Here is an 11,668-nt window from a genome sequence, read left to right as displayed (position 1 = left end):
ACACACACACACACACAGGTCAGAGGGTTCACTGCACCAAGCCCCGCCCCTTATGGACACGCCCCTTTGGACCTCGGGTCAGAAAATCATTACATTCGAGATGAGTGACGTTAAACTTGACCAGAACCACTAACCTGGATCAGAACCCCTAACCTGGACCAGAACCACTAAACTGGACCAGAACCACTAACCTGGACCAGAACCACTAAACCGGACCAGAACCACTAACCTGGATCAGAACCCCTAACCTGGACCAGAACCACTAACCTGGACCAGAACCACTAACCTGGATCAGAACCCCTAACCTGGACCAGAACCACTAACCTGGACCAGAACCCCTAACCTGGACCAGAATCACTAACCTGGACCAGAACCACTAAACCGGACCAGAACCATTAAACCGGCCCAGAACCATTAAACCGGACCAGAACCACTAAACCGAACCAGAACCACTAAACTGGACCAGAACCATTAAACTGGACCAGTGTTCTGTGGGTCCAGTGTCAGGTTCTGGTGGTCTGTGGACCGGGTCTGGGACCTGTGTGGGTCCAGGTTCAGGTTCTGGTGGTCCAGGTCCAGGTTCTGGTGGTCTGTGGACCAGGTCTGAGACCTGTGTGGGTCCAGGTTCAGGTTCTGGTCCAGATGGGGTCAGTGGGTTCATGTTTCCAGTGTTGGTCGGATCTGAGTTGAACAGTAACTGGGTTCAAAGGTCAGACCACCTGGACCAGTTAGACCACCTGGACCTGATGGAGCTGCACCCACCTGGGACACCACCTGGAACCAGCTCCAGGTGTTCCCGTAAGGAGACACACTTAGACCACTTAGACCAGTTAGACCATCTGGACCGGTCCAATTTAGTCCAGTTAGTCCAGTTTAGTCCAGTTAGCCCAGTTTAGTCCAGGTTAGTCCAGTTATTCCACTTTTGTCCACTCCACTTTAGTCCAGTTAGTCCACTTTAGTCCAGTTTAGTCCAGTTAGTCCAGTTTGGTCCAGTTTAGTCTAATTAGTCCAGTTTGGTCCAGTTAATCCAGTTTAGTCTAGTTAGTCCAGTTTAATCCAGTTCAGTCCAGTTAGTCCAGTTTGGTCCAGTTTATTCCAGTTAACTCCAGTTTAGTCCAGTTTAATCCAGTTAGTTCGGTTTAGTCCAGTTTTTTCCAGTTAGTCCAGTTTATTCCAGTTTGGTCCAATTTATTCCAGTTAGTCCAGTTTAGTCCAATTTATTCCAGTTAGTCCAGGTAGTCCAGTTTAGTCCAGTTTAGTCCAGTTTTGTCCAGTTAGTCCACTTTAGCCCAGTTTAGTCCAGTTAGTCCATTTTAGTCCACTTTAGTCCAGTTAGTTTGTCATGTGTCTGCTGTCGTGGCCTCTCATTGGCTGTTTGGTTACCTGGTTACTGCTCGTGTGCAGACTGTCACCATGAAGCAGCAGCCGACGATCACCCAGCCCCACCTGCCGTCTGGGGGGGTCACGCCCCTGGCCCCACCGTCTGGGGGGGTCACACCCCTGGTGCCACCGTCCGGGGGGGTCACGCCCCTGGTGCCGCCGCCGCTCTGCTGCCGTTTCCCATCAGCCATTGCTGCGGCTGCTGACAGGTGTCAGTTCTGATGGGATGAAGAGGAGCTGAAGGAGGCACTGGTGTGGGCGGAGCTAAGGAGGAGGAGCAGGAGCCGAGGAGGAGGAGCTAGTGAAGACAGAGGAGTCCAGAGTCCAAGTCCCGGTCAGACCACGTCAGTCAATCAGTCACCGTGGACTCAATCATTAATGTGTGGACGGAGACACCTTTAACCCTGTGAACACACGCACCTTTAACCCTGTGAACACACGCGCCTTTAACCCTGTGAACACACGCGCCTTTAACCCTGTGAACACACGCGCCTTTAACCCTGCAGTGTGAACAGACACCTTTAAACCTGCAGCTGGGACGCACAGGCCCCGCCCCCAAAGCCGGGGCCTGCCCCAGGCCCCGCCCTTGCCTGGGCTGAGGGCTGTCGGGTGTCAGAGGAAGGGGCCGTCCCACATGGACTCGTCCCACATGGACTCGTCCAACCGGGACGGGGATCTGTGTTTATTTATGTCCTGAGGTGTTTACTGTCTGAGAGGGAACCAGGACCAGAACTGGACCAGGACCAGGACCTGGACCAGGACACTGAGACCAGGATACTGAGACCGGGACACTGAGACCGGGACACAGCAGGACCAGGACTAGGACATGGATCTGTTTATTTATGTCCTGAGATGTTTACTGTCTGAGGGGGACCAGGACCTGGACCAGGACCAGAACTGGACACTGAGACCTGGACACTTAGACCAGGACACACTGAGACCGGGACATACCAGGACCAGGACACACCTGGACCAGCGCCTGAACACTGAGACCACGACTTATTGAGACTAGGACAGGTTATAGGACATACTGGGTCTGGGGTCAAACAGAACCAACCAGAACCAAACAGGGTCAAACAGAACCAACCAGAACCAAACAGAGTCAAACAGAACCAACCAGAACACCTGTAGAACCAGAACATCTGCAGAACCAGAACACCTGTAGAACCAGAACACCGGTAGAACCAGAACACCTGTAGAACCCAGAACACCTGCAGAACCAGAACATCTGCAGAACCAGAACACCTGTAGAACCAGAACACCTGTAGAACTACAACACCTGCAGAACCAGAACACTTGTAGAACCAGAAAATCCACAGAACCAGAACATCCGCAGAACCAGAACACCTGTAGAACCAGAACATCTGCAGAACCAGAACACCTGTAGAACCAGAACATCTGCAGAACTCCACCACCAACAGGTCATGTGATCCAAATGGTTCTGAGAAATATCGCAAACATCAAAATCCAACAACGATCTGGAACATGTTCTGTAAAAGTGAGTATTCATCCTGAGGGAAGGGGGTGTTGTTGTTGTTGTTGTTGTTGTTCATGGGTGTGTTTTCCTTCTTTAATCTGGGTTCTGTTTGATCTTTGGACCTTTTATCAGATCAGGAACAGACGAAGGAGACGACGGCGACAGAGACAGAGTCAGTTAACTCTAACTCTAACCCTAACCCTAACTTTAACTCTAACTTTAACTCTAACTTTAACTCTAACTCTAACTCTAACTCTAACTTTAACTTTAACTTTAACTCTAACTCTCACCCTAACTTTAACTCTAACTCTAACTCTAACTTTAACTCTAACTCTCACCCTAACTCTAACTCTAACTCTATCTTTAACTCTAACTTTAACTCTAACTTTAACTCTAACCCTAACTCTAACTCTATCTTTAACTCTAACTCTAACTCTAACTCTAACTCTAACCCTAACTTTAACTCTAACTCTCACCCTAACTTTAACTCTAACTTTAACTCTAACTCTAACCCTGTGGAACATACAGACGAACGACCACGACCCAGGTGAGTCCAAACATGTGGTCTGGGAAGGTCGTGGACCGGCTCAGATGGTCCAGGGTTAAACATGTGGTCCTGGTCTCTACAGGTCTAAAGGGGAGACCACCTGAGTCCACTGGTGGTGGTTTGGGTTTAGTTACTGTCAGGGCCAGGTGGACCAGGGTCAGTCCAGGTGGATCAGAGAGTTAAAGTGTGTTTCCTGTACTCAGCTGCAGTGCACCATGGGCCGCAGATCCTCCTGCTGTGGTGCGTCTGTGCTGGAGGTGGTGCTGTCCGTCCTCTTCATCCTCATGACGCTGGTTTGTGCCACGCTCATCGCTCTGATCGTCACTGGGAAAACAACCTCAGGTGAGTTTCAGGAACAGACCCCTAACCCTAACCCCAACCCTAACCCTAACCCTAACCCTTAACCCTTAACCCTTCACCCCTTAACCCCCTAACCCTAACACTAACCCTTAACCCCCTAACCCTTAACCCCCTAACCCCTAACCCTAACCCTAACCCCTAACCCTAACAACTAACCCTAACCCTAACAACTAACCCTAACCCTAACCCTTAACCCCTTAACCCCCTAACCCCTAACCCTTAACCCCCTAACCCCTAACCCTAACCCTAACCCTTAACCCCCTAACCCTAACCCTTAACCCCCAACCCTTAACCCCCTAACCCTAACAACTAACCCCTAACCCTAACCCTTAACCCCTAACCCTAACCCCCTAACCCTTAACCCCCTAACCCTAACAACTAACCCCTAACCCTAACCCTTAACCCCCTAACCCCTAACCCTAACCCTTAACCCCCTAACCCCTAACCCTAACCCCTTAACCCCTAACCCTAACCCTTAACCCCCTAACCCCTAGCCCTAACCCCCAACCCTAACCCCTTAACCCTAACCCTTAACCCCCTAATCCCTAACCCTTAACCCCCTAACCCCTAACCCTAACCCTTAACCCCCTAACCCCTAACAACTAACCCCTAACCCTAACCCTTAACCCCCTAACCCCTAACCCTAACCCCTAACCCCTAACCCTAACCCTAACCCCTTAACCCCTAACCCTAACCCCTTAACCCCTAACCCCTAACCCTAACCCTAACCCTTAACCCCCTAACCTCTAACCCCCTAACCCCTAGCCCTAACCCTAACCCTTAACCCCCTAACCTCTAACCCCCTAACCCTAACCCTTAACCCCCTAACCCCTAACCCTTAACCCCCTAACCCCCTAACCCCTAGCCCTAACCCCCAACCCCTAACCCTAACCCCTAACCCTAACCCTAACCCCTTAACCCTAACCCTTAAACCCCTAACCCTTAACCCCCTAACCCCTAACCCTAACCCTGACCCTTAACCCCCTAACCCTTAACCCCCTAACCCCTAACAACTAACCCCTAACCCTAACCCTTAACCCCCTAACCCTTAACCCCCTAACCCCTAACCCTAACCCTTAACCCCCTAACCCCTAACCCTAACCCCTTAACCCCTAACCCTAACCCTTAACCCCCTAACCTCTAACCCCCTAACCCCTAGCCCTAACCCTAACCCTTAACCCCCTAACCTCTAACCCCCTAACCCCTAACCCTAACCCTAACCCCTAACCCTTAACCCCCTAACCTCTAACCCCCTAACCCCTGACCCTAACTAACCCTAACTGTAACCCTAACCCTAACATCTCATAACCTGAAAGGTCAAAGCACCAGCCTTAATGTCATCCTGTTGTGTTGTCCCAGGTCCTGAACCAACCTCTGACCCCGGTCCAGTTCCGACCTCTGACCCCGGTCCAGTTCCGACCTCTGACACCGGTCCAGAACCTCCACACAAACCTTATTTGATCGGAGTGGGCCGAGCCGACTGCACCGGACCACCGGCTGAGATCCCCCTGGTCAGAACCGAACCCAGAACTAAGACCACATCCACACTATCAATCATGTGTCTCAGGACCCCTCAGACCACTTCAGACCAGACCATCTCAGACCCCCTCAGACCCCTCAGACCCCCTTTGGTCTCTGTGTTTCAGATGGGTTATGCTAACCCTCAGACCTGGTCTCCCTCAGACCCCTCAGACCCCCTTTGGTCTCTGTCTTTCAGATGGGTTATGCTAACCCTCAGCAGACGGCTGCAGGCATACACACTCGTCTCTACAGCAGAGCCTTCATCGTGGACGACGGCAGAACCAGAGTGGTGTTCGTCAGCGCAGACGTGGGGATGGTGTCCCAGAGACTGAGACTGGAGGTACCACCCCTAACACTGACCCTAATCCTAACCCTCAATCTGAAACTCTAAGGTTAGGGTTAGGGGGTCAGAGCTAAGGGGTTAGCCCCTAACCCTAACCCTTCACACCTGTCTTTTATTCAAACTTGGACTTTAGTGTCCCCAGTGTTGGACTGTGTCCCCAGTGTCCCCAGTGTTGGACTGTGTCCCCAGTGTCCTCTGTGTCCCCAGTGTCCCCAGTGTTGGACTGTGTCTCCAGTGTCCTCTATGTCCCCAGTGTCCCCAGTGTTGGACTGTGTCCCCAGTGTCCTCTGTGTCCCCAGTGTCCCCAGTGTTGGACTGTGTCCCCAGTGTCCTCTGTGTCCCCAGTGTCCTCAGTGTCCCCAGTGTCCCCAGTGTTGGACTGTGTCTCCAGTGTCCTCTGTGTCCCCAGTGTTGGACTGTGTCCCCAGTGTCCTCTGTGTCCCCAGTGTCCCCAGTGTTGGACTGTGTCCCCAGTGTCCTCAGTGTCCCCAGTGTCAACAGTGTTGGACTGTGTCCCCAGTGTCCTCTGTGTCCCCAGTGTCCCCAGTGTCCTCTGTGTCCCCAGTGTCTCCAGTGTTGGACTGTGTCCCCAGTGTCCCCAGTGTCCTCAGTGTCCCCAGTGTCCTCTGTGTCCTCTGTGTCCCCAGTGTCTCCAGTGTTGGACTGTGTCCCCAGTGTCCCCAGTGTCCTCAGTGTCCCCAGTGTCAACAGTGTTGGACTGTGTCCCCAGTGTCCTCTGTGTCCCCAGTGTCCTCTGTGTCCCCAGTGTCTCCAGTGTTGGACTGTGTCCCCAGTGTCCCCAGTGTCCTCAGTGTCCCCAGTGCTGGACTGTGTCCCCAGTGTCCCCAGTGTCCTCAGTGTTGGACTGTGTCTCTGTGCAGGTGCTTCAGGCCCTTCAGGTCAAATACGGGGCTCTGTACCGTCAGGATAACGTGGTCCTCAGTGGGACCCACACCCACGCCGGACCGGCTGGATACTTCCAGTACACGCTGTTCATGATCAGCAGTAAAGGATATATCCCATCAGCCACTGCTCCGCTGGTGGACGGCATCGTCAAGGTTTGAGCCCCAAACATTTACATCCATTAAAGTGAGCTGGTTTTAGAAAACCACAGATTCAGACACACTTTAAACCTGCAAGGGTTACATTTAGACCTGCAAACAGGAACAGAACGGACTGACTGGGTTAGGCTCAGGGTTAAGGTTAAGGTTAGGGTTAGGGGGTTAAGGTTAAGGTTAGGGTTAGGGTTAGGGTTAGGGGATTAAGGTTAAGGTTAGGGTTAGGGTTAAGGTTAAGGTTAGGGTTAGGGGGTTAAGGTTAAGGTTAAGGTTAGGGTTAGGGTTAGGGGATTAAGGTTAAGGTTAGGGTTAAGGTTAGGGTTAGGGGATTAAGGTTAAGGTTAGGGTTAAGGTTAGGGGTACATAGGTACCTGAAGGTAGTCAGAACTCCTTGGTTCCATGGTGTCCCAGTCCCAGTACTCAGTCTATATATATATATATATATATATATATATATATATATATATATATATATATATATATATATATATATACCAAAGAAGAAATGACTTTAGGATCCTCAGGGGTCCACACATATGCACTACATATATGTGTGGACCCCTGAGGATCCTAAAGTCATTTCTTCTTTGGTTCCAGAGTATAGACATAGCCCATCGGAACATGAAACCAGGACGGATCTACAGGAACAGAGGAGATTTGGATGGAAGCAGCCGGAACCGAAGTCCACACTCGTACCTGAACAACCCAGAGGACGAACGACACCGGTACTAACCCTAACCCTAACCCTAACACCAGTACTAACCCTAACACCAGTACTAACCCTAACACCAGTACTAACCCTAACACCAGTACTAACCCTAACCCTAACACCAGTACTAACCCTAACACCAGTACTAACCCTAACCCTAACACCAGTACTAACCCTAACACCAGTACTAACCCTAACCCTAACACCAGTACTAACCCTAACACCAGTACTAACCCTAACCCTAACACCAGTACTAACCCTAACACCAGTACTAACCCTAACCCTAACACCAGTACTAACCCTAACACCAGTACTAACCCTAACCCTAACACCAGTACTAACCCTAACCCTAACACCAGTACTAACCCTAACACCAGTACTAACCCTAACACCAGTACTAACCCTAACCCTAACACCAGTACTAACCCTAACACCAGTACTAACCCTAACCCTAACACCGGTACTAACCCTAACACCAGTACTAACCCTAACACCAGTACTAACCCTAACCCTAACACCAGTACTAACCCTAACCCTAACACCAGTACTAACCCTAACACCGGTACTAACCCTAACACCAGTACTAACCCTAACACCAGTACTAACCCTAACCCTAACACCAGTACTAACCCTAACACCAGTACTAACCCTAACCCTAACACCGGTACTAACCCTAACCCTAACACCGGTACTAACCCTAACACCGGTACTAACCCTAACCCTAACACCGGTACTAACCCTTCAAATATGATGCACATCCTGTGGTTTCCAGGTTGGGTCTGAATCCTGACGACATGTCATTGATGTGTTCAGGTACAAGGAGAACACTGACAAACAGGTGTTGGTGTTGAAGTTCACCGACATGGACGGAGACGGTCTGGGCATGCTCAGGTATTAGCCGTCCGTCTGTCTGTCTGTCTGTCTGTTTGTCTGTTTGTCAGGGTTAGACCCTAACCCTAAGAGGTGTCAGACCTCAGTCTTCATCTACCGCTGTATACGCTGCCGCTCCATCATCCTCAGTATGACTCCGCCCTCCCTTGCAGCTGGTTCGCTGTCCACGCCGTCAGCATGAACTACACCAACCGCATGGTGAGCAGCGACAACATGGGCTACGCCTCCTACCTGCTGGAGAAGGACAAGAACGTAGGTGCTCTACCTGGACAGGTGAGCTAACCCTAACCCAGGGTTTATCTAATAATAATAATAATAACAATAACTAGAAGCACTCGGAGAGCGCAGACCTCCGCCAAGGCTGATCAGTGGCCCCCCCCGGTGGGCCTCCCCACCCCCGATCACCACCAAAATTTAATCATTTTTTCCTTATCCCATTTCCAACAAACCCTGAAAATTTCATCCAAATCTGTCCATAACTTTTTGAGTTATGTTGGACACTAACGGACAGACAAACAAACAAACAGACAAACAAACAAACCCTGGCAAAAACATAACCTCCTTGGCGGAGGTAATAATAATAATAATAATAATAACGATACATCACACTTATATAGCCTTTTTTGGGCAATCAAAGACGCTCATGTCTGCACCGTACAGCCCAGTGTCATCTGCATACGTAGACTCTGAGCCCTGAGCCCAGACCAGGATCACATTAAATTTAGTAGGATTGGCATTTCTATTACTATTAGTATTAGTAATATTAATATTTGTATTGGTATTAGTATCAGTACTAGTATTAGTGGTATTAGTATTAGTAGTAGTAGTACTAGCATCAGTGGTATCAGTAGTAGTGTTTTATACTCTCTGTGTACTCGGTTCCTTCAGGGTTTCTTTGTGGCTGGGACCTCCTTCTCTAACCTCAGGGGTGTCAGTAGTATTAGTATCTGAAGTATCAGTACCAGTAGTATTTTGCAGCGTTTCCACTACGTGGACCCAGCTCGGCTCGGCTCGGCTCAGTATTCCTGCAGACCATTTCCATTCCAGGATATTACAGACTTTATAGTACCTGGTCGTCATAGCGATGTGGCGCATTATTTTCGTGTTGTCTGTTCAGAGTTGCTGAAAACTCACTCGTTGCATGTTGTCTGGTCTGAATTTTTCCGTCTTCCACCACAGACTGAATCTCCTGGACCGACCCTGGTGTACCCACAGATTTACTGTCCACTAACGCATCTGTTTATGTAAAGGGCGGGTCATAGAGAAAACTGTCTGACCAATCAGTGGTCTGCAGTGTTTATACGTCACGGTTTAGTTTCGCTTGGAACCTCGGTGGAGGTGATGCCAAAAAACTAGCACCGGGTACCAGATTCCAGGTCCTTTTTCGTAATGGAAACGCAAAAAGGCCGAGCCGAGTCCAGTCGAGTCGAGCCGATACCACACAGTGGAAACGCGACACAAGTGTCAGTAGTAGTAGTACTAGTATCAATAGTATCAGTGGTAGTATTTTATACTCTCTGTGTACTCGGTTCCTCCTTCAGGGTTCCTTCGTCGCTGGGTTCTCCTCCTCTAACCTCGGTGATGTCAGTCCAAACACTCAAGGTCCAGTTTGTGTCAACAGCGGTCTGTCCTGTGACTACCTGAACAGCTCCTGTCCAGTGGGCGGGGTAAACGCACTGTCACATGACCACACCCACAGCTCTTGTCCAGTGGGTGGGGTAAACACACTGTCCAGTGGGTGGGGTAAACACACCCTCACATGACCCTAACCACAGTTACCCTTGAACCCACAACAGACCAGAACCTGAGCTCATATTCATGACCCAAACACAGTGGAAAACCCATGAAGGTTCAGTTTAAACCAATAGAGGGTCTGCACGTGATGTCACAGTGGCTCCGCCCACTGAGTGTCAGAAAGAGGCAGATGAGTGACAGCGTTGGCTTCAGTCCTGTCTAAACTGAAGAACAATACTGAATCCAAGTGGGTCAGAGCTGTTGTTGGTTGATTGTATTTTCAGGTTCTTAAAGCAGTGGGAGCTATCGTTTACAGACACCCAAAGACAAAGAAAACAGAAGGAGATGGATCCACAAATCCAGGAAACCAAACCTAGATCTGTGGATCCTGTTTGGGGTCAACTAACATTCACTGATGCTGTATTTTTGGGTCCAATCAGACCTGAAATGACCTATTGTTTTGGCTAACGGTCCTTCTTAGTGCAGCTCTTGGTTTCATGATCAGATCTTTCCTGGTTTTTGTCTTCATTTTGTGATTGTGAACCTTGTGCTCCTACATGATTAGTAAACGAACTGAAACTAAGGCCAACCTAGTTTTACAAATACGGGGAACTGGAAAGTCACATGGAAAAGGGCGGAGTCATTTCCCATTTGGATAAGGGTTAGGGTCAGAAGTTTCAAAATCATGCAAAAATGAACATGTGAAATAAGAGCTGATACGAATGACCTTTTATGTCTGCGGTGGATGGTACCGGTGTGGTTCTGTCAGTCTAAGGTGTGGGTCTGTCAGTCTAAGATGTGGTTCTGGTGTGGTTCTGTCAGTCTAAGGTGTGGTACCGGTGTGGTCCTGTCAGTCTAAGGTGTGGTTCTGTCAGTGTAACGTGTGGTTCTGTCAGTCTAAGGTGTGGTACTGGTGTGGTTCTCTCAGTCTAAGGTGTGGTTCTGTCAGTGTAACGTGTGGTTCTGTCAGTCTAAGGTGTGGTACTGGTGTGGTTCTGTCAGTCTAAGGTGTGGTACTGGTGTGGTTCTGTCAGACTAAGGTGTGTTACCGGTGCGGTTCTGTCAGACTAAGGTGTGGTACCGGTGCGGTTCTGTCAGACTAAGGTGTGGTTCTGTCAGACTAAGGTGCGGTTCTGTTAGACTAAGGTGTGGTTCTGGTGTGGTTCTGTCAGTCTAAGGTGTGGTTCTGTCAGACTAAGGTGTGGTACCGGTGTGGTTCTGTCAGTCTAAGGTGTGGTTCTGGTGTGGTTCTGTCAGTCTAAGGTGTGGTTCTGGTGTGCTTCTGTCAGTCTAAGGTGGGGTTCTGTCAGACTAAGGTGTGGTTCTGGTGTGGTTCTGTCAGTCTAGGGTGTGGTTCTATCAATCTAAGGTGTGGTTCTGTCAGTCTAAGGTGTGGTTCTGTCAGTCTAAGGTGTGGTTCTGTTAGTCTAAGGTGTGGTTCTGGTGTGGTTCTGTCGGTCTAAGGTGTGGTTCTGTCAGACTAAGGTGTGGTACCGGTGTGGTTCTGTCAGTCTAAGGTGTGGTTCTGGTGTGGTTCTGTCAATCTAAGGTGTGCTTCTGTCAGACTAAGGTGTGGTTCTGTCAGTCTAAGGTGTGGTTCTATCAATCTAAGGTGTAGTTCTGTCAGACTAAGGTGTGGTTCAGTCAG

General features: G+C 49.7%; 1 protein-coding gene across 1 annotated transcript in view; it reads left to right on the top strand.

Moving 5' to 3' along the window:
• Nucleotides 1-3,619: 3,619 nt before the first annotated feature.
• Nucleotides 3,620-11,668, top strand: part of asah2 (N-acylsphingosine amidohydrolase 2) — a 48,870-nt gene continuing 40,821 nt past the window's right edge. Inside the window, exons 1-8 of the mRNA XM_030130747.1 lie at nucleotides 3,620-3,746; nucleotides 5,124-5,275; nucleotides 5,482-5,625; nucleotides 6,510-6,686; nucleotides 7,284-7,411; nucleotides 8,209-8,286; nucleotides 8,439-8,559; nucleotides 9,828-9,953. Of these exons, the coding sequence (XP_029986607.1) occupies nucleotides 3,620-3,746; nucleotides 5,124-5,275; nucleotides 5,482-5,625; nucleotides 6,510-6,686; nucleotides 7,284-7,411; nucleotides 8,209-8,286; nucleotides 8,439-8,559; nucleotides 9,828-9,953 (1,053 nt within the window). The remainder of the gene's footprint in view (nucleotides 3,747-5,123; nucleotides 5,276-5,481; nucleotides 5,626-6,509; nucleotides 6,687-7,283; nucleotides 7,412-8,208; nucleotides 8,287-8,438; nucleotides 8,560-9,827; nucleotides 9,954-11,668) is intronic.

This window comes from Sphaeramia orbicularis, unplaced genomic scaffold, assembly GCF_902148855.1.
Source record: "Sphaeramia orbicularis unplaced genomic scaffold, fSphaOr1.1, whole genome shotgun sequence".
Taxonomy (NCBI): domain Eukaryota; kingdom Metazoa; phylum Chordata; class Actinopteri; order Kurtiformes; family Apogonidae; genus Sphaeramia; species Sphaeramia orbicularis.
The sequence above is the reverse complement of the archived record's forward strand: the minus strand, read 5'-3'. Positions and strand labels throughout refer to the sequence as shown.